The sequence below is a fragment of the Dasypus novemcinctus genome, chromosome 4 (genome assembly GCF_030445035.2).
Source record: "Dasypus novemcinctus isolate mDasNov1 chromosome 4, mDasNov1.1.hap2, whole genome shotgun sequence".
NCBI classification, from domain to species: domain Eukaryota; kingdom Metazoa; phylum Chordata; class Mammalia; order Cingulata; family Dasypodidae; genus Dasypus; species Dasypus novemcinctus.
In genome coordinates this window covers 6,919,175-6,944,873 of record NC_080676.1, presented here as the reverse complement: position 1 = coordinate 6,944,873, position 25,699 = coordinate 6,919,175, and the positions used below count along the sequence as shown (strand labels likewise).

Sequence of the window (25,699 nt, the reverse complement as noted above, 5' to 3'; positions counted from 1 at the left end):
AGAGGAAAACATTCTTATATATGGACTATTAATCATACTCATTTTCCACAAGAGGGTTTGCTGTGCTATAAAGTCTAGTGTTTCATTTTTAGCTTTCCTTCTACTGATATACACGTCCTTCGACTTTCCCTTTCAACCAAATCGTACCCATATCTCAGCATTATTAATTACAAACTCTTTGATGGGCTCTTACCATTTCTACCCATTTATAGACATTTACAAACAGTGCTTTTACCACTTCTGCACAGATTAAGCCTCAGCTTTCTATTCTCTGTCCGTATTCTATCTTCTGGTGACCTATAGTCAGTCTAACTTCTAACTCCATGAGCTTGCTACTTATATTTAGTTCATAATAGTGAAATCACACAGCATTTATCATTTTGTGTCTGACTTGCTTCACTCAACAAAATGTCCTCAAGTTTCATCCGTGTTGTCGTCTGCTTCATGACTTCATTTCTTCTTATAGCTGCATAATATTCCTTTGCCTACTTACTGATGTTTTCCTTACCAATTGGTGAGTTTGTATAAAGTATGGAAATTAGCCTTTTGTTGTTCTCATTGCAACTGTTTTCTCTGAGTTTTCTATTGGTCCTTCACTTTTTTTAATTGTGGTTTTTGTCCTTATGAATGTGCACAGTGTTTATATGGTCAAAATGATCAAACCATCATCTTCCTTTATGGCCTTCCCCATTCTGAGACTTAAAAAGAAAATCCTCCTGTGTTTTCTTTTAGTACATTTAAAATCTTATTTTTTAAGTTTAAATCTTGGACCCACCTGGAATTTACTTTGGTTTAGGATGTAAAATAAGGATCTAAGTTCCCCCAGACGGTGTCCATTTTTTTTCCATCCTTGTCTGGACTTTCTATTCTTTCTGCCCTGTCTGCTTCATTGTGAGTTCGTACCTTTTAATTCCTGCAGTTTTATAGTATTTTGTTTCAATATTTAGAGTGGCCCATTTGATAAACTTTTTTTCTTTTTCAGAAAAAGGAGTGGAAGAGGAAAATGAAGGAACTGCAGGAAGAGCACGTGGCTCAGAAAAAGGAGGTAGCTTGTTGGGTGGTCTGGGGAGCCTCGTTGGGTGGTCTGGGTGCCCTCTGGAAGTCAGCACTTCTACCTGCTCTCCGGCGCCACACTGGTGGGCCGCTGTGTTGCTGCCGACCTTGTCTCTGCATGCTGACCCACGAATCCCCAGAAGGGGCCAGCCGCCCAGCCAGCGGCTTCCCTGGCCCGAGCAGGTCCTCCAGAGCTTCTCTAAGGAACACAGCCTTCACTCCCCGGGGTCCTCTTTGAAGTGGCCCCTGCAGGCACGTCCAGGAGGGGCGCTGGGAGCCTGAGAGGAGGAGCCTGGTCACTTCCTGTTTGGACCCTGCTTTGAAATCCCACCCAGGAAAGAACCAGGTAGTTGTGGACCTCAGCAGTAGTCCAGGAGGAGCCCAAATAGGACTTGGACACTGAGCGCCGGGGACCGAGAGCAGTGGGCCTCAAGTCAGAAACAGCTTCTGCGCAGACGCCCAGGGGAGGAGGCCCGTGGAGGAGGGTGGTGAAGACGAGCCCAGAGAGCCAAGAGGAGAGAGCTTAGACCAGAGCCTGCAGGTGGCAGGTGCTCCCTCTCCAGCAGGGGCACACCCAGGAACTCCCACCTGGTTATTTTTTTGGGAAACCTTTAAAAAAAATTAAAAATAGGAAATACATCTCTGTGATTCCAAAAAGAGAAGAGCTACGACAAGGAACACCGAGGAAACTCTAGCTCCCACCCCGCGATGACCACTTTCATTGCTTTCTTGAGTTCTCGACCTTTTTTGTTCCACGGACCCCTTTGCTGGTCAGGGGAAAACCATGGACCCCTCAGACGGTCGCGCTGTACTGTGTTATTTAATAAGCTTATCACACCCGCACCAACACGTGAATGATGTTGTTTTGAATTTTCAAGCTCACGGACCCCCTGAAATCTTCCCACCAGCCCCTTGCAGGTCCGTGGACCCCTGGCTCAGACCCCCGGTCCCAGAGTTTCTTTATGCAAATACAGAGAGTCTCACTCCCTCGGTTCTTCCGCCGGAGGTCGCGTGTTAACTCGTGCCCTCCCCTCTTCTTTTCTCCTAATGACTCCCGGTGATTCTGGGGGGCCTCAGCTCCCCCGGTTGTCCCTCGGTGGGTGGCCCGCCTGACAGGGACCCCCGTCTTAGCGGCCTGCATTCAAGCCCCCCTTCTCAGCCGCAGCGTGACACTGTCCCCAGCGGGAAGGAGGCCCGTCCCGTCGGGCCCGCGGGCGTCTGACCCGGGTCCCTGCCGCCAGCTGCAGGAGGAGAACGCGCGCCTGCGAGCCTCGCTGTCCCGGGAGCAGCGCGCGGCGGCGGCCGACGGCCAGCGCCAGCTCCGCGCCCTGCGCGCGCGCCTCGAGGAGCAGGCCCGGCTGCTGGCGGCGCAGGAGCAGCAGGTGCGCCCTCCCCGCCGGCCGCGCCGGCGCCTCCCGCCCGCGTCTCCCGGCCCTGGGCTCCCGGGCCGGGCTTTCCCGGGAGGGAGGAGAGCGCGCAGCGGGGGGCTGGGGAGGGCCGGCCCTGCCGAGGCTGCGGGGGTCGGTGGGGCCCCTGGAACGCCAGCGAGCGCGTCCACTGAGCGGCTGGCCTGGCTCCTCTCCCCTTCAAGCCTCACCGTGGCCCTGGGAGGCAGGTGCCTTCTCCCAGTAACAGAAAGGGACCGAGCGGCCAAGCGCCGCACCTGAGTCCACGTGGCACACTCAGTAGAGGACGGAGGTGAGCCGCAGCCCGGTGGTCAGGCTGACCACGACGCCTGAGCGGCCAAGGCTGTGTTCTCAGATGGGACTTTTTTTTTTTTTTTTTTAAAGATTTATATTTCTCTCCCCCTCCCCTCCCGCCCCGGTTGTCTGTTCTCTGTGTCTATTTGCTGCATCATCTTTGTCCGCTTCTGTTGTCATCAGCGGCATGGGAATCTGTGTCTCTTTTTGTTGCGTCATCTTGCTGTGTCAGCTCTCTGTGTGTGCGGCGCCATTCCTGTGCAGGCTGCACTTTCTTTCACGCTGGGCGGCTCTACTTACGGGGCGCACTCCTTGCGCGTGGGGCTCCCCTATGCGGGGAACACCCCTGTGTGGCAGGGCACTCCTTGCACGCATCAGCACTGCACATGGGCCAGCTCCACGCGGGTCAAGGAGGCCTGGGGTTTGAACCACGGACCTCCCATGTAGTAGACGGATGGCCTAACCACTGGGCCAAGTCCGCCGCCCAGATGGGACTTCTTAACCCACGTTGGTTCATTACTTGAAAGCCTCTGATGAGGTAGTCAGGTAACCAGTGTGATGAAAAGGCACCCACCACCTGGCCTGCTCCTAAATCTACCACTGATAATTCCCGTCCCGGTCCGGGCCCCGCCCCCTCCTGAGTCCCGGGCTTGGGGAGAAGCTGCCTCTTCCCCGCCAGGCCCTTCCTGTGGTCTCAGGTCCCGGCCTTGGTTCTGATGCCTTTCGCTTTGGACACCAGACTCCACGGAGCTCCTCTGGGCTGAGCACCCACCGTCACCGTCTGGTCCTGCACCACTTGCCCTTTGTGCTTTTCTGTTTTCCCAGCCAATAGAGCTAATCCAGTCCCCCCAGGCTTTTCTTTTTATTACTTCCACCAAAAACCCTTTTAGCTCTTCCCTGTTGTGTTACCTCAGGCCCCGCTAGAAGGTTTCCTTCTTATGTTAGGGCTTTTGTTTGCAAATGTTTCATTTAGGAACCCATTGGCTAAGGAATAGATAATAGGAGTTTATTTTTTATCATAATACCAAGACTAGAGGTGGAAAGTTGCCAAACTTTGTTTAGCAGTAAAATTAGATCACTAGGAATTCAGACTTTCTTTTTCACCATCTTTAGTGTGTCCTGTTGTTCTCATGTCTGACTTCTCATAGTTACAAGGTGGCTGCCATCACACCAGGCATCACAGCTGTATTCAAAGGATGAAAAGGCCCCTCCCCAAGTCTCTTTATATATTCTTATTGGTCAAAACTGTGTCCCATTGGAAACTACCTGCAAGGTAGGCTGGGGAAGTGAATAATTAGTTTTATAATCTCGAGTAGAGTTAGGCAAGGGAGGAAACAGTTGTAAATGGATGTGTCAGATCAGAATGTGTCAGAGAAACTAACAAGAAGCAGCTCAAGCTTAATCAGAAGAGGAATAAACTGGAACCAGAGACACGAATGTGGTCAGGCGTTTTCCTCTGCCATGTGTCTCTGTTCCTTTCTCTGTATCTGCTCTTCACCAATCTATCATCTATCTTTATCTATGTCTATCTCTATATCTATCTCTACCATCTCTCTCTCTATCTCTTATCTATCTCCTTTTTTAAAATGTTACATTAAAAAAATAGGAGGTTCCCATATACCCAGCACCCACCTCACCCCACTCCTCCCACATCAACAACCTCCTTCATCATCATGGCACATTCATTGCATTTGGTGAATATATCTTGGAGCACTGCTGCACCACATTGATAATAGTTTACGTTGTAGTTTACACTCTCCCCCAGTCCATTCAGTGGGCTGTGGGAGGACATACAATGTCCAGCAACTGTCTATCTATCTCTTTCTCTGAAGATTAGCTGCTTCTCCTTATCTGATCCACATGGCAAAACAAAACAAAAACCCACCCACCAACCAAAGAAACCCCCCCCCCCAAAACCCTGGCCGCTGACATCTCCTGACCTTACGGCATTCATTACCAGTCTGGCCACCCAGAGGGGGTGGGATTGCCCCTTGGGCCCTCCCCCGCCCATTCTCAGCTCGAGCTGGGCCGTCCCCCGTGGCCATGGCGTGAGGATACAATGTTCAAATGTGGCTCCCCTGTTGGAGGCAAGGAGGAGGGTGGAAGAGGCCCTCCCTGGAGAGGGGACTGAACAGGCCGTTCGGAGGGCGGCCGCATCCCGCCCCGGGGGCGCCCCCTCCTTCCTCGAGGAGGCACCCAGCTCGGGCCCGTTGCCCCCCTCGCCCCGGCTGTTTTCCACTCACTGCATCGGCAGCACTGCCCGGGCGCTGGGACGCCTTCCCACGGGCTCCCCCAGCCAAGCCACAGTCGCCCTGAAGAGGGGCCGTGCCTGTCCCCTCTTCTGGAAGGTGGGGTGACGCGGTCTGCATCCCGGGCACCGTCCCATTTGCTAGGGCAGCAGGAGGTGTGCTGGGGGCCCGGGCAGGGCTCCCGTGGGGGGCGCGGCAGCCGTGCCGCCCCTCCCTCCCTGTGCCAGGCAGACCCGCGGGCCGGGGTGGAGGTCGGGTGAGGGTCCTGCTGGCTGTAACCGCTCTGTCCCCCTCTTGCAGATCCAGACCTTGTCCCTCAGGAAGGCGGAGGGTAAGTCTGCACGGGGTGGCGGCGGCCTGGGGCCTCGCGCCCCCTCCTGCCCCCGCCAGCCTGTTTACAGCCGAGGACTGGTGACAACGCCGTGGGGCGTGTGGTGTCCGGTGGGCGAGGAGAGAAGAGTCGTTTGGCTCTGGGACGACGAGGCCCCCGCGGGAGTTTGCGCGGCAGAGTTTCCACGCAGGCAGGCAGGCTTTTGTGCCCGGGGGTGGGACGGTGGAGGGTGAGGACACTGGGGGCAGGGGTGATGGAGCCGCGACCAGAAACGCGCTCTTTCTACTTCTCCCTGCCTGGGGTCCCTCGTGTAACAGGTTGACCCCCATCGGCGTGCACGTGCCCTGCTTGGCACACACGCCCTCCTCCTGGGTGCCGGGAGCTGGGTGGCCGGTGCTGGTGGAGGACTGGGGTGCGGGGGCTGGTATCTAGCCCATGGGGACTGTTCCCACTTCGAGGACCCCCCTCCATGCCTGCCCCCCAGCTCCCCTGTCCTTTAGCTCCCCTTTCCTGCAAGCCCACGTCTCGCCTTTCTAGGGCTGGGCGTTTCTTCCTTGGCCTTGCAGCCCCTGCAGAGACGTGCTGTCCTTGTGGCCTGGGGCTTCTGAGAGCCGGAGCCACTAGGGAGAGCTGTGCCATGCACTCCAGGTTCTTGTCCCGTGACACCGTCCCCCTGCTTAATGTGGGGTGGATGCGAGTTTTTCTTCTTGATGAGGAGACTGAGGCTCAGAGAGGTTCCACGCACAGCTAGTGAGGGACAGAGCTGGAACCTCGAGGATCTTGGGGGTCACGGCTCCTTCCTGGCTCTCTCCAGGAAAGAAGAAGCGACCTGGGGGGTTGCTCCACGTCTTCCTTTAGGTTGGGAGGAGGTCCAGGGCTTCGGGGCCACTGAACTGTTCCTCCTTTCCTCAGGGACCCCCCGGGAGCCAACGACCGAGGACATGGAGGGGGACTCTCCTGAGGAAGGTGGGTGCTCATTTTCTTACCTGCGTGCCTGTATGAGCCTATGGGAGAGAGCTGCGCACAGTAGGAGAGTTGATGAAATCGCCTTGCACGTGCGTGGGGTTGCACAAGTCCAGATTGCGCGGGGCAGGCTGCAGCCAGGGGCTCCGAAGAAGCTTGTCGATGAGCTCCCCAGGAGACGCTGCTGTCTGTCTGAACTAGAGATGGGGCTTCTCCCTCTGAATGCTGAAATCACTCCTCCTCGTAAGGCTTCAGCTGATGGGATGAGACGCCGCTCATTGCTGACGGCAGTCTCCTCAGTTGATTGTAGATGCAACCAGCCATCTGGTTGCTGGTTGCATCTACAATCAGCTCACTGGTGATTAAAGTCCACGACGTGCCCTTGTGTTACACTCAGCCAGGGCTGGCTTGACCAGACGACTGGGCACTACGACCTGGCTGAGCTGACATATCAGCCTCACCATCACAGTGTCTAACGCAGAGAACGGATTTGCTGCCCTCTGAACTGCTCAGCCACGTCTGTGGAATAAACAGGGCTTGGTCCCTCTTGAGCCACAGATGCAACTGAATTGCTGGCTTCCGGGAGGCTTCCCCCACTCGCCCTGGGCGTCTCCCGCAGTTGCCACATTTTATCGTACTTGCTTATTTCATTACCCTCTGGACCAGGAGTTTTTAAGGTGTGGTTTCCGCCTCGCCTGTGTCAGAATCCTCTGGGCATGTTAAAATGCAGATTCCAGGGCCCTTCCTCAGACTTATGGAATCAGACCCCTGGGGGCGAGGCGGGGATGTGGGTTTTTACCCCTGCCTGGGCGCTTCTGATTTACGCTGAAGTCGAAGGGAGAGCTAGGGCAAGGCGACGGGAGCAGGGGCCCGTCCGTCTTGTCCATTGCTCTGTCCCCACAACCAGCGCAGCGCCCGGCACGTGGTGGGGACCTCCCAGGGGCGAGAGGGCCTCAGCCGGCAGCAGCTGGGGCTGGGGGAGCTGCCCCGGGGCTCAAGGCGGCTCAGAAGCCCGAGCCTCCGTCCTCGTGGTCCTGGCCGGCAGGGACTGGACTCCCGAAGGTGGGTGGGCGTGAGGGGTGGGCCCAGGAGCAGCGGCACCCAGCGTCCGGCCCTGGGGTGGGTGTGCAGGTGCGGCCGGGGGCGCGGAGCTCATGGGCCCCCGCTGGGCGCACGGGCAGGGCGAGGGCCCGGCGGGTGTGGCGGGGCTCTCCGGCTGGCCTTGGTGACCGTCTCGTCCTGCAGAGCTGGAGGACTCCGGGAGTGGACGGCAGGAGGTGCTGGCGGCGCTGCGGCGAAACCCCGCCCTGCTCAAGCAGTTCAGGCCGATCCTGGAGGACACCCTGGAGGAGAAGCTGGAAAGCATGGGGATAAAGAGGGTAAGCCCAGCGCCACTGCTTTAGAGACCTGCGATGCAGACCCGGCTCCTCTTAAACTGACCTGGCCCGGTTGCTCTCTACGTTGGGAACCCTTACCATTTGCTGCCACCGGGGTTCCCCTGCAGTCGAGGACCGGGAACCCGCAAAGCCTCCGCGTGAGGGTGGTCTCTGTTTCCTGCAGCCGCAGCTCACGGAGGCCCGTCCTGGCTGATGATGCGCCCGCTGCATCCTGGCTGCTCAGTGCTCTCCACTCACCCGGCACCTCCTTCCGCCAGCCTAATCACGTTTTCCAACAGGAGGACTTTAATTGGCTGGGTCTGGCTTATGGGTGGGTCTCCCTTGAGTTAAGAGTCAGTCTCCTTGTCAATCATACGTGGCCACGCCCATGCCACGCCCACTCCGCAGGTGGCTTTGGGTGGGGCAGGCGCTGAAAGAATCACCTGGTGCAAATTAATAGGTGAATGCCATTGTTCCCTCATGCTTGTTTTTAGCCAGAGCATACATGTCTTCATTTAAGACCTCGAGGGAATCTATTATTAAATAAAAATACACCTTGTTATTACAATAGCCAAGCATCATACTGAAAAGATTTGTAATAAAGATTAGAGAAAAAACACACACCTAGGTTGAACTTAGTAAGGGGTGGGCTTGAGTCCTTAAACAACAGCTAAGCTTAGTCCTAAATTAGTCCCGTGTTCAGACTTAAGACATTTCTTTCTGCCCTCGAATGAATCCTCATCCTGGATTCAGATGCCTCCCAAGACCCCTCCGTGAGCTCTGGGTGGATGTCAAAAGCCCAAGAAGATTCCAGCAGTTCTCGGAAGGGTACCTGGCTATTTTTTTTGCGGTTAATTTTTTTTGAACGCTCTAAGCCCTGGACAATGTGCCTTGCATAATGACTGTGCCTGGGGAAACAAAAAAGGAGCGAACCGCGGTCTCTCATCCAGAGTTCTATCAGGTGGGGAAAGCACATTGCATTTGCCGTGTGGATGAAGATGGGGTGATGGGAAGCAGGTGTGGCTCAAGCTGCTGGAGCTCCCGCCTACCACAGGGGAGGTCCACGGCTTGGTTCCCGGTGCCTCCTAAAGAAGACAGCGAGGGAAGTGGACTTGGCCCAGTGGTTAGGGCGTCCATCTACCACGTGGGGGGTCTGCGGTTCAAACCCCGGGCTTCCTTGACCGTGTGCAGCTGGCCCATGCGCAGTGCTGATGCGTGCAAGGAGTGCCCTGCCACGCAGGGGTGTCCCCTGCGTAGGGGAGCCCCACGTGCAAGGAGTGCGCCCATAAGGAGAGCCGCCCAGCGCGAAAGAAAGTGCAGCCTGCCCAGGAATGGCGCCGCCCACACTTCCCGTGCCACTGACAACAAAAGAAGTGGACAAAGAAACAAGACGCAGCAAATAGACACACAGAACAGACAACGGGAGGGGGCGGGGGGGGATTAAATAAATAAATAAATCTTTTAAAAAAAAATAAAGGACACAGAGAGCTGCTGCAATGGGCAGGTGTGGCAAGCTGACACAACAAGATGACACGACAAGAGACATGAGGAAAAACATAATGAGAGACACAGCAAAAGCTGGGAACAGAGGTGGCTTAAGCGATGAGGTGCCTCCCTTCCACATCGGCTGTCCCAGGTTAAGTTCCCGGTGCCTTCTAAAGAAACAAGGAAGACAAACAGACATAGCAAGTACAGACAGTGAGGGGGTGGGAGAAATTAATACAATAAATCTTTAAAAAATTCTAAACTTACAAAAAAAAGAAATTGGGATGCAGCCACTTTGCATTCTCCTGCCGGGCACTTTGAGAGGGGACCGCCAAACCCTAAACGGTCACACGTGAGCAGCACGGGAGGTCTCCGCTCAGCCTCTGCTGACCCTCCCCGCCTGCCAGGAAGCGTCAGGCGCTGGTGGCGGTGATCCCCGGCTTGGCGGTGGCAGGCTCGTGCGGCCTAGGGGAGGAGGAGGAGAGCCTCGGCCTCCAAAGGTGAACTTGGGTTTCTTTTAGGGAGCCAAGGGGATCTCGGTTCCGACCCTCAGACGCCTGGAGACCCTCCTAGGAGCCCAGCGGGAGCAGAAGGCGGGGAGGTTTTCTGAATTTCTGAGTTTGAGAGAAAAGCTGATCAAGGACGCCACCCGGAAAGTGAAGGAGAGGCGGAAGAGCTGCGCCGCCGCGTCCCCGCCCGACGGTGACCCTCCAGGTAAGCGGGGAGGGGGCTTGCCGGGGCCTGCGTACCCCCCAAGGCCCAGGTCTCACCCGGGCTTGCCGGCACCCGAAGGGCTGTCACCTCTGCCTCCCGTCCGGGGCAGTGCTCAGAGGGCCCGAGCTGCTGAGATCCTCAGAGGCCAGAGCCCTCTCGGGGACACAGAGGCCGGGGGACGGGAGCCGTTTGCTCAGCATCGCGGCATGGCCAGGAGAGCCAGAGCTGGGACTCGGGGCCGCCCTGACGTCCCGCCTTCGACGCGTCCCCCCTCGTTTAAGTTCTGCTCTGTGTCACTGCTGTGACCGCTGTCCGATAGACAGCGGCCCCGGCCAGCGTCTGATCTGGAGGCCGGGCTGCCAGGGCTGGGAGCCAGGCCCGGGGCCCGGGAACGCAGGCCCGCGAAGAGCTCCTCCGGGCAGACGTGCCTGCTCTCGGGCAGCGGGGGTCAGCATGGGGGCCGCTGCTGTGTGGACGGAGCTGCAGCTCAGGCCCCAGCTGCCGCTGGGCCGCTCGTCCCTGCCCCCGGCTGTGGGAAGGGGAGGCCCTCGTGGCTCTCCCGACGTGGACGAGGCCCCGGGGCCTCTGTCCTCAGGCTGCTTCTGGAGCAAGGGAACGTGTGTTCATCAGTTGGAGAGTCCCCACCTTTTCTAGAGGCTTCCCAGGCCCTCTTGGGCTCCGGGCAGGGTTTCAGCGGCCCAGGCTCTCCTGCAGGCCGATGCCCAGCTCCCCTCTCATGCCTGCTTCGCAGCGGACGCCGGCAGCCAGCAGGCGGGCCATTCGCAGCCCTCCTCCCCTCCAGCCGGGCCCGCCGGAGAGCTTCACGCAAGGGAATCTTCCAGAGTGTAGTCCACATAGCTGTGGGGACGGACGATGGTTTTAGTTGGTACATGGACCAAGCCTTTTAAAACTGGACTTTTATTTTTCTTTCTGTGAATTAGAAGAAAAAAATATTGCTACTATCAATCCTGTGAGCTTGTGGAAATAATTACTTGGACAAGGATAAATAAGGTATATTATGTCTAAAGAGGACATCATTTTATATGAAAATAAGTAGATAAAAGGACAGTTGGTGTAAGAAGATGGTACAAGTTGTGCTGATCATCTGGGAAGCTTTGTCCTATTTCGTTTAAACGTCTACTCTTAAAATCTCTAGGAAAGGTCAGTTCTTTTGTCTTCCACAGACTACCCTCATTCGTGTCGTGGTTGCTAACCTGCCGTTCATGCTCCCACTCAAGCTCATGTCCACTGCCACTGCAGCGCTACCTGGGGGCTGACTCGGGCTGCACCTGCCCCTGCCCTGGCCGCCCAGGGGGCCGGGTGATGTGTGGAGCTGAGCACAGGGCTGGAGGGAACCCAGCGGCGGCAGGGGACAAGGAAGCAGGCACGCTGCACGGGAGAGCCCTCCCAGCCCTGGCTTCCGAGAGAGAGGACAGGTGTCCTGCTCTTTCTAGGTGCCGTTCTCCCGCTCCCGCCCTGGCTCCTGAAGTCAGAGAGCGGGAAGTGGGAGCCTCGCCCGTGCCTCCTCTCCCCTTGCCTGGCCTCGGGCGTCTGCCTTCTCTGCGGTGCTCTGCGGTGGGAGGGGTGCTGTGTTTTCGTGGCGGAACTTGTAGAGCTCTCCTCCCAGCTCCGCACCCACAGGTTCTCTTTCGGGGACCCGCAGATGCTGTTCTCAGGCCCCCCCACCTCCTGCTCACTCGCTCCTCTTCTCCGGTTTTGGAGCAGGCAGTGGCAGGAGCCCTGGATTTGGGGCAGACCTGCTTGGGCTTGCATTGGTCACTTCCATAGCATCTTTTTTTTAAAAAGATTTATTTATTTTATTTATTTCTCTCCCCTTCTCTCCCCCTCCGCCCCAGTTGTCTGCTCTCTGTGTCTATTTGCTGCATCGTCTTTGTCCGCTTCTGTTGTTGTCAGCGGCACGGGAATCTGTGTCTTTTTGTTGCGTCATCTTGCTGTGTCAGCTCTCTGTGTGTGCGGCGCCATTCCTGGGCAGGCTGCACTTTCTTTCACGCTGGGCGGCTCTCCTTACGGGGCGCACTCCTTGCGTGTGGGGCTCCCCTATGTGGGGACACCCCTGCGTGGCAGGGCACTCCTTGCGCGCATCAGCATTGTGCATGGGCCAGCTCCACACGGGTCAGGAGGCCCGGGGTTTGAACCGTGGACCTCCCATGTGGTAGGCGGCTGCCCTAACCACTGGGCCAAGTCTGCTTCCCACTTCCATAGCATCTTGGGCAAGAACCTTAATCTCTTGAATCCTCAGTAAAGGAGGGAAAATGCAACTCCCCGAAGATGCTTGGGGGACACCTGGGAGCTACGTGTGAAGGGCTCCACTTGCCGCCTGATACACAGAGGAGTTCTAAGCCACCCTTGTGGTTTTAATAGCCTCTGAAAGGTTTTCTTTGCCTTTCCCTTCTTTTCAGTTCCCTCTTTCCTAGGAGAAGGCCCGCTTCTGAGTAAGTGCGTTCTCTGAGAGCAGTGCCTTGTAAGCATGCTTGCCTTTGAGCTACAGGAAGAAGTACATGTTAAATTGTGGCTCAGTCCACACACACGGGCTTTATGGAACTGTGCTCTGTCTCCTGGCTCTGGCCCCCGCTCGGCGGGGCTGTGGATCTGGGAAGCAGGGCTGCCTGTCTGATTGCTGGCCTTTGGCGCCATCTGGCCTCCGGCAGCGGTCAGGAGGCTGCGGGGACCCTCGAAGACCCGGTGGTCCTGCAGCGCCCTCTGGTGGCAGCAGGGCCTTCCTGCAAGGCTGCCCGCGTGCAGCGGCTGCGGCCGGGTTGGAGCGGGCAGGTGGCCCGGCGAGGTCAGCGTCTCAGACGCGCCGCAGAGACACTAGGCTCCTCTTCAGGTCTGCTGACGCCTGCCCGTCTCCCGTGACGACCACTCGACCCTGAAACACCCGTCTTGCCCTCTGGTCTCTGATGAAGCCGCGGTCCCAGCCCCGTATCTTACACCCCCGGGGGCTGGAGCTGGGCCAGCAGGGGCAGGCCCTCCGGGGATGGGAGGTCACGGATCTGGGGCGTGGGTGGGAGTGACTTGCCCTGCGGGTTGGAGCCGGCTGCGTCTGCTCAGGCTCGAGTGTGCCCTCAGACGTCCTTCCTCCCTTCAGTTGGAAGCCAGCGGAGTGCACCGGTCACCCACGATGCCCGGCCCGAGCCCAGGACCCTGCAGGTGGCGTCGCCATCCGGGCCGGCCCCGACCCTGCAGAGCCGGGAGGGCCCTGGCCCGAAGCGGGCGCCCACGCCAGCTCCGCGCCCCGGCGTGCTCGGCCGCCCCGCTTCCCCGGGGCCCGGGCTCAGGTGAGCCCTGCGCCCTGTCCTCGCACCTGCGTCGGTGGGGGTGGCGGCTCCCGGCCGCACCGTCCCTGTCCTGGGCTCCCATGGGCTTCTGCGGGCGGGCGAGGGGCTGCACAGGTGAGAACAGAGGGGCCTCAGGTGAGGGCCAACCTGAGCCTCGAAGAAGCAACTGGGGGTCCTTGGCCCCTGGCCGAGCCAGCCTGCCCACCAGCCCCGGCTGCCCCCAAGCCGCCCGGTCACCATGCCCGAGGGGCCGGGCAGGCCGGGCTGCTCCTCGGCCTCTCACCTGAAGGCTGTGGCCACTGCGTTGCAGGAGGGGTCCCGGCCTGGGGAGCAGACACCCTTGACGCGGGTGGAGCTTGGCTGGCAGGGTGCCTGACGGGCATGCCTTGGTCTCCCCCCATGTGCCGGCCTCAGCACGCCCCCGTTCAGCTCCGAGGAGGACTCCGAGGGGTCCCCGGCACGGCGCCCGTCTGTGCAGCCGCCGCCGGCACGCTCCGGGGTGGACGCCCCCGCAGAGGAGGACTGGGACTGGTCGGACTCCGACACCTCGCAGGGAAGCCCCCCGCCCCCCGGCCGGGGCTCGGGTGAGTGCGCCCCGCCTTGGGGTCGCCCCCTCCCGCCTGGGTCATGTGGGCCCTGGAGACCCCCTCCTGTTTCCTTCGCGCCTTCCGGTTCGGCATCCCTTCCTCTGCTGTGATTTGGAGAGAGTGACCCTACCTGCCACCAGATGTTTTCTTGGGGTACCCCAGAGCGGCCAGGAGCAAGGGGGAAGTGGAACGAGGGGCTGAGTCGGCCGAGCGGCCACGGAATGGGCCTAAGCGGGCAGCCTGCAGGCAGGTGTGCGGGGCTGCAGAGGGAGAGGGAAAGGCAGCACTGCCTTTTGTTTTTGCTTTAAAAAAATTTATTGGCGTATAGTACTCATATATAAACATACACAAACAGTAAGTGTATGGTAACAATTGTGAACTTACAAAACAAACATACATAACATCATACAGGGCTCTCCTACCTCACCAATATCTTGTGAAACATTTTTAACGAATAATGAAAGAGCATCCTCAAAATATTACTGCTAATCACAGTATCTTACATTTGGTGTACTTTTCCCCCAAACCACCCTGCTCAGAATTGCCTTTTTAATGCGGCGATTCTCCCATTGGCAAAACATGGCCCAGCGGGCTTCCCCCCGCCCCCCCTCCGTCAGCTGCTCCCCCTGGGGTAGGAGAAGCTGGAAGGTGGAGCTCCCCGTTCCCGGCTCCGGGGAGCCCCCGCAGGGAGAGGGGCCTCCCTCCTGGCGTTGATACTGGGTGCTGACCCCGTGCTGGGCCCCGGGCTCTCCCCTGTACCCCTCACGCCGCGGCCGAGGCAAGGCTCTGCTCCTCACGTCCTCAGAGATGTAGAAACCAAGCTTGCGCTGACAGGCAGCCTGCGCTGGGTCATGGCCAGTTGCGGTTCCGCGTTCTGAAGTTAATGTGTGCGAATCACTTTTACTTTTGCATTTAAGATAAGACTTTTCCCCAAGAGAGGCTGCTGTGGTCCCAGCTTTGAGAATATCTGCACAGGCGTTTATGCTGCCTGGGTTTGTTAGTACCAGATCGGGAGGCCGCGGGCAGCGGGGCTGCTGGGATGCTGTGGACGCGGCCCCCGGGGCAAACCTAGGATACAGCTCGAAGGGAACATGGCTTATTACCACAGACATTTTCACAAATACAGTTTCCTGGTACACATCTAGTCTAACAGGTGTAACTTTTTGCAGCAAAAGAACAGTGAAAGGAGTGGTCTCCTAGCTGACCTTGAGAGGGAGGGTGACAGCCGCAGAGAGTGACAGTAAACCTTACGGCAGCCACCTCAGCTCTTCACCCAGCAGCCACTGTGCCTTAGCAGTCCTCTTAATTTTACAGAAAATACTTTGTCCTTTTCAGGAGAGAGATTAGATAGAAACTTAATGTCTGATAGAAAGGGCATTGTATTAGTCAGCCAAAGGGGTGCTGATGCACGGTAGCAGAAATCAGTTAGCATTTATAAAGGGTGTTTATTTGGGGTAGGAGCTTACAGATACCAGGCCATAAAGCATAAGTCACTTCCCTCACCAAAGTCTGCTGCCACGTGTTGGAGCAAGATGGCTGCTGATGTCAGCCAGGCTCTGAAGACTCCGTGGTCCCTGCTTCTTCCATCCTCAGCTGTAGGCTGGGCTAAGTCCAGGCTCTCTCCCAGCCTCTCTGGACTCAGCTGCTCTGCTCGCTCCACAAGGCCAGCTGTAGACCATCAGGCTAACGGCTCGTCTCTCCCCGATACCTCTGCTGTGTCTAACGGAACCTTCTTTCCTTCCTCACCTATCTGCCTCAATGGGTGTTTACTTCCCAGGGCTCCAGCATTAAAAACTCTAACTCCTCTGCTGTGTAGTTTTCTCTGTGAAAATTATGTCCTGTTTATGTGGCCCAATCAAAGCCTTAATCCCTATCTAATCAAGTAAAAGTGAAACCTCTGAATCCAGTACAATCTACTAGGCCCAGAAGAACAGACCAGTTTACAAACATAATCCAACATCTATTTTTGGAATTCATAAACAATGCCAAACTGCTGCAGGTATCATAGAGATTTAAGCTAAATGTGATGACTGGAATGAAAATATTCATTAAACTTGTCTTTTTTTTTAGTTAACTGGTTATATGGGAAACGGACTTTGGCCCAGTGGTTAGGGCGTCCGTCTACCATATGGGAGGTCCGCGGTTCAAACCCCGGGCCTCCTTGACCCGTGTGCAGCTGGCCATGCGCAGTGCTGATGCGCGCAAGGAGTGCCCTGCCACGCAAGGGTGTCCCCGCAAGGAGTGCGCCCGTGAGGAAAGCCGCCCAGCGTGAAAAGAAAGTGCAGCCTGCCCAGGAATGGCGCCGCCCACGCTTCCCGTGCCGCTGACGACAACAGAAGCGGACAAAGAAACAAGATGCAGCAGATAGACACAGAGAACAGACAACCAGGGGAGGGGGGGAAATTAAATAAATAAAATAAATCTTTAAAAAAAAACAAACAAAAAAAACTGGTTATAATGACTAGTTGAACATATTTCTTCTCAAAGCAACCATGCCAGCTACCGTTCTTTCAAGGTTTTCTTATAAAGCGGCTGAGGCCTGTAGCTTCTGGCTTCAGTTACATTTTCTAGTTAAGACTTTAACTAAAGAACATGGAATTTCTAGTTTGGTATTTCCAAAATTAGCAAGTGGAAGTGTTGTAGAATTTGAGAGAGGTTCAATTATTTGTGTATAGAAAGGCCAGGACTCAGGAATGATTTTGAGAAGGAAAAATGGTTTGTTGACGGCCGGCTGGATTCAGGAGCTTTCTGTTTCAATCCCGAGCCCCGAACAAGATTTTTGAGTCTCTTTTATACAGAGAGGAAAGGCCAAATGGTCCTTTTGTTTCATTTCTCAATAGGCTTGAATTAGCATATATCTTCCACATCCTAGGTAAGCTTTTAGCATGGACCTCATACTTCCTAGATAAGCTTTTAGCACATTTGGTTTGCATTTCCCCTGAATATTTAAAGTTTATAGCTTGTTTGCATTGATAAACTGTTTCCTGGGACTGGAGTCGTTGCCATGGTCACCAAGGGCAGGACTGCAGCCTCTCACCATCCCACACCCACAAGTCAGGACAGACAGCTTAGGTTAAGGTCATCTCTGAAGAGACAAAGAGCCTCCCACCCATAGCCCACATCAGAAGCTCTAGAGTTTAAGCCAAGATCCGTATGATTTGCAAAGTCCATGCTCCTAGTGGCTTTGCGGTCCTTTGTCACGTTCCAAGCCTGCCAAACCACCAGAAGCCACCAGAACCAGATCTTTGGAGAAGTGCTGAAGGTCTTCCAGGCGGGGCAGTCGGGTGGAAAGAGCACTGAACTGAACGCAAGGGCCTCAGACGCGCGTTGGGCTCTGTCGCTTGCTACCTACTTGCCATTGTACGAGGGGTTTTGGTTCCTTTGCTGCAAAATGAAGTATTGGGACAAGAGTATCAACGAGGTAGTGAAGAGCCCAGTACCTGGTACATGGTAGAATCTTAGCAGACATTTCTTGAATCCATCAATGAGCCCAGGGCCGTGGCAGCTTCAGTAGTCCACTCGGATCCTCCGAGCTTCAGCTCCTAGGAGGACGTGGCTAGCTCCCTGCTGCTTGGCCATGCCTGAGGTCTGGACATCCGTCTTGGCTTACCACGTCACCAGGGGTCTGTTGATCATCTCTGTCCCAGAGAATGGGGCGCTGCAGAAAGCCTGCCCCACCTGCAGCCTGCCTGTGCTGATTTACATCTGTGACATTCCTTCGTGTCCCTGTGTGAAGCCATTGCAGGAGGCCATGGGCACACGTTAGCCTTGCAATTCATGTGCCAAAATGAGCAGAGGTCCTGCCTCAGCCTCCTGTTTAGAGGGGAGAACAGCTTCCCAAGTCTGCATCACCAGCCACATTAAGTCTACACAGTTACAGTTTCAAGAGAGTCGAAGCGTCTTTTCACCGGACATAAGTTGGCCTGGCCCGTTTTTCTCCTTGTCTCTCTTCCTTGTGGTTGCCCCGCCCTCTTCCTCCTGACCCTTCTCCAGTTCCCTCTCTCTCCACCGGAGCCTGGACACAGCCATGTGAATGAAGCATTCCTTCTCCACTTGCTGTCTTCCAGGAACTCTGGTGCAGTCAATGGTTAGGAACCTTGAGAAGCAGCTGGAGGCCCCAGTGAAGAAGCCTGCCGGAGGGGTCAGTCTGTTCTTGATGCCAAATTCTGGGCCGCAGAGACCTGCCACGCCAGGAAGGAAGCCTCAGGTAGGGTATAGGATGCTTGGAGGTGGCCCTGCAAATCCCTGCAGAGGCAGCTCCGACTTTTGGGGTCTTGGGGTGAGGGCTGGGGGAAGGTCCAGCAAGTGGCAGCCTTGGCCCTCGTGGGACCTTGCAGGGGCCCTGAGGCCTCCCTCTTCCCTTGTGCCGGTGGAGGGGCACGTTGCCTTTTGTTCATTACACAAGCAGCTGCTCGGCAGCTTGGCTGTCCCGGCTCACCCGTGCTCCCATTTCCTGCCTCTGACGGAACTTGCATTGGCTCAGTGTCTGACTGCCAGCACTGGCTGCTCTCTTCTGCTCTGACTGTTCCTTCATTCTGCCAAGGACCCCAAGCGTGGGGTACTGGGGTGGAATCACCTGGCACATCAGAGTAGGTGAACACATAAAATGGAATATTTATATACCTTTGCTCTCAATACCGAAGGCCACTCGTCATCCCTAAGAATGTCTTGATGACCTTGCCGCCCTCAAGCTCTAGCCACCATCGGCTTTAGAGCCGTGTCCAGCCTCCCATTACCAGACCCTCCTTGCTGCCCGCCTCCCCTTCCGCCTGCTGGCGAACGCCTCCCACATTCCTGCTATTTCCTCAGGCAGAGAAATGTAGAGCACTCTTCCTTTGCATTCTGCTTTCTCACCTTTCCCAATCAAAAGGTGCACCTTGGGATGGGCAATGGTATGACCCTAAAATTCAGAAGTAGTGGGCAGTTAGCTGTGGTTTTCCATAGCCTTCCGCTCTTCCCCCCATTTTTACTACGTTATATATGTGGTTTATCATACAGTTCATGTGTGTTTGTGAGGAATGGTTAGAATGATGAAAAAAAAAAGACGTTTTTCCTTTTCCCCATATTGTGAAAAAGAGCTAATAAGGGTGAAACTCTGTTCAGAGCACACTTGCTGCCCCTGGGCGGGGGCCGACGGCTGGCCTTGCAATCCAGGAGACTATGCGTAGGGTGGCACAAGCCAGGCCACGGTGACCGTGGCGCCTCTGGGCCAGGAGGGCTCTGGTGGAGGAGCCAGGGCTGCAGTGCAGGTTCCTGGGGTCTGAGGGTAGACTGGCCCTTGGTCAGCTCTGGGCTCTCCCTTTGGCTGCAGCCTAGACCCTTTCCCAGCTGAAGGATTCCCGGTGCTCTGCGGTGCCCCTCAGCTCCTTCAGCGGGAGCGTTTGCAGGCTGAGGGGAGTAGCCACGGGGCATTCAGCTCACGGACTGGCAAGGGCCGAGGCTCTGGGCTTCCAGCGCTGTCAATGTGGGAGATGAGAAATCTACACAAAGGCCTTCCCGAGGAGCTTGCCTTGGTGTGGCTAGGGAAATGTCGAGGGATACTTTACAAGTGTTTGAGGTCACTCTGCTCCCAGGTCCCTGAAGCAAGTTCTTAGAGGCGAGGAGCAGCGTGTCCCTCCTGCTTCCGACCACATCTGCAGTTTGTCCCCATAGCCATCCTGCCTTTCCATCTTTCCCTGTGCTTGGGCTCTACCTCCTCCCTGGTGAGAATGTATTTTCTTTTTTTTAAAGATTTATTTATTTATTTAATTCCCCCCCTCCCCCCACCCCGGTTGTCTGTTCTCTGTGTCTATTTGCTGCGTCTTGTTTCTTTGTCCGCTTCTGTTGTCGTCAGCCGTACGGGAATTGTGGGCGGCGCCATTCCTGGGCAGGCTGTACTTTCTTTTGCACTGGGCGGCTCTCCTTACGGGGCGCACTCCTTGCACGTGGGGCTCCCCTATGTGAGGGACACCTCCGCATGGCACGGCACTCCTTGCGCGCATCAGCACTGCACGTGGGCCAGCTCCACACGGGTCAAGGAGGCCCGGGACTTGAACCGCGGACCTCCCATGTGGTAGACGGACGCCCTAACCACTGGGCCAAGTCCGTTTCCCAGAATGTATTTTCTTCTGTCCCCACCCTGCAGATTTCTGAGGACGACAGTGATCTGGAGATTTCTTCCTTGGAAGATCTCCCCCAGGATCTGCACCAAGGAGAGAAGCCGACGCCCTTGACCCGCTCGCGGCTCCTGGAGAAGCCTGGCACCAGCCCTTGGAGCTCTGGTCAACCCAGGGTCCCTGGATGGTGATCCCACCCCAGAAACTGGCTAGAGGTTCCTGGTGGGGTGCCCCTGGGCCCTAAAGCACGAGAAAGGGTTATAACAGGACCTCCAAGTGATCTCCTTCCTCTGACACCATTTCCAGTCCACACCAGGCAGCGAGGAACCGCTCAGTGTCTAGTCCTGAGCATTTTGTGAACTTAGAGGAACATGAGAGATGGGTCTTATGTGGGTTCCTTTTGGGGACAGATGCCTCAGTCAATCATTCAATGACTGAACCAGAGTCATTACTGAATGCCTACTTGTGCCAGGTCCCCCATCTCCACTGGGTTGGAGGTACAGGCAGAGGTGAGGGGGGTGGGAGAAGAAAGTCTACAACCCGTGACAACATGGGGTAGGAAAACTCGTGAAAAAGATTAGGGTATCATGGGAACACAGGATGTCGTAGGCCTCCCAGCCTACCTGGGGTGATCTCGGAGAACATCCCAGAGTTGAGATGATGTCAGGGCCCGTTCAGGGGTGGGAGGGAATGACGGGCACTGGGCGGGAGCCTCATATCCCCAAGGACACAAATTTAATTTTTGCTGTTATCTCCAAAATCAGGTTACATACATAGCCACTGTAAATTTTTTTTAGTGTGAAAAGAATTTATTGTATGTAGATTGAAAAATACAGCATGATGTTTGTAACTTTTTTTGTATTCCTTCATCATTTTTGGATCTTTGGGTGGGGGGAGGAAGTGCCTTGAATCTCAGGAGTGTGGGTGTGAGTCTTTTGGGGATGCGGTTGTCCAGATGGGGTTAGGAGGGCAAGAGGTTTATTGGGGGTGTAACACCTGTGAAAAGTAAAGGTAGAGGAAACAGAAATGGGCAGGGAAAGCCTTCATACTGCAATGAAGACTTGACCCTTGTGGAAGGAAAGAGAGTGGGAGGTGGAAACCAGCAGGGAGACGCCTAGATGGCAACATGGGACTGACAATCTGCTCCCCCAGCGGTGGGCTCCAGACAGGAGCTTCCCGTCAAGGGTCCCCCACTGGGTGGAAATGGCCAGGCCAGAGTTTCCTGTGCCCTGTCCCCTTCCCTCCCCCATTGGCTGGGTGGCCCAGAAAGACTGAGACTTGGACTTGAAAGCTGAGGCGAATCCCCCCAGCCAACCGCACCCCTCATAGCTGAACAGCACGTTCTTTCTTGAAGACCTTCCACGCCTGCCACGGCAATATGTATTTTCAACTTTTTATTATGGGAAATTTTACACATAGGAAAAAGTAGGACTAGGATGATGAACTCGTGCCCCATCACCCAGCTCCAACCACGGTCAACTTGTGGCCGGGCTTCATTCCTCTAGACACAGCTCTCGCTCTGCCCCCTCTCTCCAAATCCAGGCTTCGTTTGCTCTCGGGGTGGTCCTGACGCCTGGACTAGGACAGAAGTTGCAGTGGGAGGAGCCAGCGGAAGGGCGCGGGAGGCAAGATAGAACAAAAGGGATCTGGTGGTGGGGTGGGTTGTGGGGGGCGGGGGAGGTTGGAGGCATCCCGGAACTGAACTGTTGCTAGATTGTGAAGGGCGGGATGTGGGAATTGGGGCCGGACAAGCTCTGGCTGGCTGGGGGCAATTTCCTTTGTGTATGTCCCCTCGGAACACCCAAGGGTGTGGGATGGGTGATATCGGTAGCTGTGTGAGGAAGGGGAGGGGACAGCAGATGGGGGTTCTTCCCTCTCTGATCCCCTTCTGGTTCTGCCAACAAAGTCAAATGTCCCTGTCTCCTGGGATTGGAAAAGGGAGCTGTAGGAGACACTGGGGTGCCCTGTGCCAGCTGCAGCCTGGTTTTGTGCAGCTGAGCACTTGGCTCTCTCTGACCCCGTGGAAGACTGCACAGCCCACAGCCCCACTTGCAGGTCCAGCCTGGGAGTGCGAGAGAGCCAGCGTCCACAAGCAAGGTGGGATGGGGGCTGGTGAATAAATGCTCCAGCCCTCCTGGGCGGCAGTGGGGCGATTCGGAGCTTCATTTCTCACGGTTTCTCAGGCAGTCCCCAGTGGGATTGAACCCCAGTTGCCCATAGCAGATTGCACTTAATGTACCCTCTCTCCCTCCTGTCTCATTTTCTCTCGTTTTCTCTACTTCTTGGGATCATCTCTGAAATAAATTAACCTGTACCCAAGTCCTTGCCTCAGGCTCTGCTTTCAGGGGGAATCCAAGTAGAGATAGGAAGGTGTGTGTGTGTGTGTGTGTGTGTGTGGGTGGGTGTGTGAAGGACACATGCTCCAGTGATAATTGCTGAGGATGACTTTGTTCTTGAATATTCATTATAAAGTTTTGTGTTTCCAAATGTGTTTTTCTCTCTGTTTTGGAGACATCAACTAACATGCTACTTTTGTATTGCTATGCTGTTTATCACTCCACATTTCCAAATACGTTACATTTTAAAACTCTTTGGCAAGATTTATAAGAATTGTGGACCATATGTAACTTATAAAATTATTAAAAATTATAAGATTCACATAGAAAAATTAGAAAATAAAAAGAAAAACAAAAGTGAATAAACATCAAATCCAAACACCTACTGTTAATCATCTCGGTACAAATGCACTGATGCAAATATCTATCATACCCTTCCCAGAGTTCAACTACATATATTCTTCTCAGGTTTGATTTTCCTTCTTGGAGATATAAATGTCCTTATATCCACACACACACATATACGTATCAACATAATTATGTTTAATGGCCACAGAGTCCAAGGTACAGATTACAAAAATTTATTTAACCAGGCATTTCCATTTTTGACTTTATAAATCAAGAGATTTATAAAATGTGTGCTTAAGATTTCCTTAGGATAAATACTTGGAAGTGAGGTTTCTGGGTCAACAGATTAATGAGAGCCAGCACTCCCTGGCAGGCTAGTCCAAGTTCCTTAATGATATTAACTGATTGGATCCTCAGAGCTCCAGTGGGAGGTGGGCGTCAGTGTTAAATCTGCTTTACAGTCTAGGATCTGAGGCACAGAGCAGTCAAGAAACTTGCTTTGAGTCCTGCCCCCAGTGAGTGGGTGACGCGGATCACAGCGGGGCAGGCCGACTGGAGCCGGGGCTCCTAGCACCCCTGCCCGCTGAGTGATGTAAGCCATGTCCTCAGGGACTTCTGTTACATTCTGCCAAATGCTCTCCAGAAAACTTGGGCCAATTTCCTCTAGCATTTGCAGTGCATGAGTGTGCTCATTTCTTCATTCTCTTACCACCAGGTGGTATCGTTCATCTTTACATATTTTGACAATGTGCGGAGCAAAAGCTTCACCTTTTAAAAAACTGCGTTTTGAAGATTTCTGCTAATGAAGGATTTTTTTTTCAAGTTGGTCACTTCTATTTCTTCTTTCATGAATTTTTAGTCTTTTTTTTGTTGTTGATGTTAACTTTTCCTTATTGCTGTTCCATTTATCTTTAAGAAAAATTTCAAGTATGTATAAAAATAGAATTGTATAATATACCTTGATGCCCCTGCCATTCAGCTTTAACAAACATAGCCACTCTTGTTTCCTGTATACCTTTCACCAACCCCCTCCTGGATATTTTGTAATATATTCTAGATATCATATCATTATATCTACAGATATTTCTGTATGTACCTCTAAAAGATAGACACTTTTAATAGAGAGCCATTATGCCACCATCACACTGAAACAAAAATCAATAATATTGTCTCAATATCATCGGTAGTCCCACTTTACCTTTCCTCTATTTTCCTAGACAGGTTTAAGTTTCTTTTAGTCTGTAAGTTCCTCTTTCATTTCCCCCTCCCTTCCTTCTATTTTCCCCACAATTTTCATTCTTGTTGTTGTTCTGAGACATCGGGCTGTCTGTCTGGCCTCATCCCCCTAGCCTGGGTCTTGCTGACTGCATTACTCCGGCCGTGTTTAACGAGCGGCCCTTCCCCTGAACCTCTGTAGCTGGATCTAAACGCTCCATCAGCTTGGACGTGGAGGCCGGTGGCAAGCCCCTTCCTTCTAGGCGGCGCTGTGCACCTGCGTCGGGAGCTCGGAGCCTCGGCTCTCCCACCCCACGCTGCCCAGCAGCCCTGCCCCCCGAAATGCACCTGCGGACGAGATGGCATCTGAAAACCAGTGACATTCTAAGTCCATCCTTCTTTTAGGCATTTCCTAGCTGGCATATTTTAGGCATTTCCTAGCTGGCACTCTCCAGAGTGCTCCTTGTAGAGAGTGCTCCTTGTAGAGACCCCCTATCAAGCTGGCGTTGCACTGAGGTGCAGGGCGCCTGTGAGAGGCAGCCGAGGGCGGGAGTCTTCCCTTTGCAAATGAATGGGTTGACTTCCTTGCATCCTCCATATGAACTCAAGCATTTCAATGTGCTTGACTTGGCAAAATCCGTTGTAGTTTGGTTTCTGGGTCCTTTTGACATGACCTTAGTAGTCTGATAGCTTTCTTGCTATGTGGTGTGAGAGAGAATCTAGGATCACATTGTGCATACCTGAGATGAATAATTTCTCCCGGGAGTCCTGGACACTTTTAGAGAGAAATGATCTTTATAGATATAATCTGGGTGCTAGAGATGCTCATGGATACGGGCTGTGGACAGAGGTAGGAAATGCAATAAAAAATATGTTTGGATTCATATTGGTATTTCCCATTCAAATTTGAGACTACGGAACTCTTACTTTACCTCATGGATCTAACATCTGTGCTTCTTTTCTTTTGGGCCCCAAATCTTGGCTCTTAACGTTACAACCTGAGTCTCAGAATAACACTACCAACCCTCTCACAATATGAACACCACAATATGCTCACAATATGAACACCAAAAACAATTGAAAAACATTTTTTTAAAGTTTTTTTTTCTGCCTTAGGGTATATCCCACTAGAGATGCTCAGTTAAATTATTGTGTTTTAAAGTGACTTGGAATAGTTTCTCTCTTGTGGTTATGCTGCTGAATGGAAATATATGAAGTTCGCTTGCTTCATTTTACTCGAATTTTAGAGACTGCCAGTTTTACTATTTTGTTTCTTAATACTTTTTTTATTTTAAATAATGTATTTTTATTTATTTTTAAAAGATACATAGATCACACAAAATCTTATCACTTTTAAGAGTTCTTTTTAAGATTGATCCTTTGTCATATATGTTGCTTTTCCTTCTTCCTAGTTGGTCATTTGTCTTTTAATTTTGTTCACAAGGTCTTTCCTGCAGAGAGGTTTTAAGTTTTTATGAGTCTAATTAATCGATGCTTTACTTTCTAATTTCCACCTTTGGTGTCATAATTAGAAAGGCCTTCTCCATTCCAAAATTCATACCTGTTTATACATTAGCCCACCTCAAGACAAGACAAGAGATAAGAACTAACCCAAGCAAGGAGCCAGAGGAAAAAAAAAAGTGAAAGGATCAGGAGGACTAGAAATTAAGGTCGGTGGTTGGTGAACGTAAGGACCTGAAGCAGCAAAGAGTTTAAATGAACTGAACTGTTCTGCCGCTGGCAGTATCTGATCGTTGTTAAGTTCTTTTTTTTTTTTTTTCTTATTAACATTTTTTTTCCTTATTAACATTTATTTATTTATTTTTTTTAAAATTGATTTTGTAAAAATATTACATTAAAAAAAATATGAGGTCCCATTCGACCCCACCACCCCCACCGCACCCCTCCCCCCCCAGCAACACTCACTCCCATCATCATGACACATCCA

The 25,699-nt window shown here is 53.8% G+C and overlaps 1 protein-coding gene across 5 annotated transcripts in view; it reads left to right on the top strand.

Moving 5' to 3' along the window:
- DZIP1L (DAZ interacting zinc finger protein 1 like) overlaps positions 1–20,706 on the top strand; it is a 56,942-nt gene extending 36,236 nt beyond the window's left edge. For 4 of the 5 annotated variants that reach the window (XM_023587486.3, XM_012523406.4, XM_004453769.3 and 1 more), the window contains 10 exons: positions 983–1,045; positions 2,295–2,435; positions 5,303–5,333; positions 6,246–6,299; positions 7,542–7,675; positions 9,679–9,871; positions 12,981–13,170; positions 13,585–13,754; positions 17,825–17,964; positions 19,882–20,706. In XM_023587486.3, coding sequence (XP_023443254.2) covers positions 983–1,045; positions 2,295–2,435; positions 5,303–5,333; positions 6,246–6,299; positions 7,542–7,675; positions 9,679–9,871; positions 12,981–13,170; positions 13,585–13,754; positions 17,825–17,964; positions 19,882–20,043 — 1,278 coding nt within the window. In that variant the 3' untranslated portion in view covers positions 20,044–20,706. Of the gene's footprint in view, positions 1–982; positions 1,046–2,294; positions 2,436–5,302; positions 5,334–6,245; positions 6,300–7,541; positions 7,676–9,678; positions 9,872–12,980; positions 13,171–13,584; positions 13,755–17,824; positions 17,965–19,330; positions 19,861–19,881 lie in introns of those variants that run through there. The other variant, XM_058295016.2, reaches the window with a different exon arrangement.
- Positions 20,707–25,699: the final 4,993 nt, after the last annotated feature.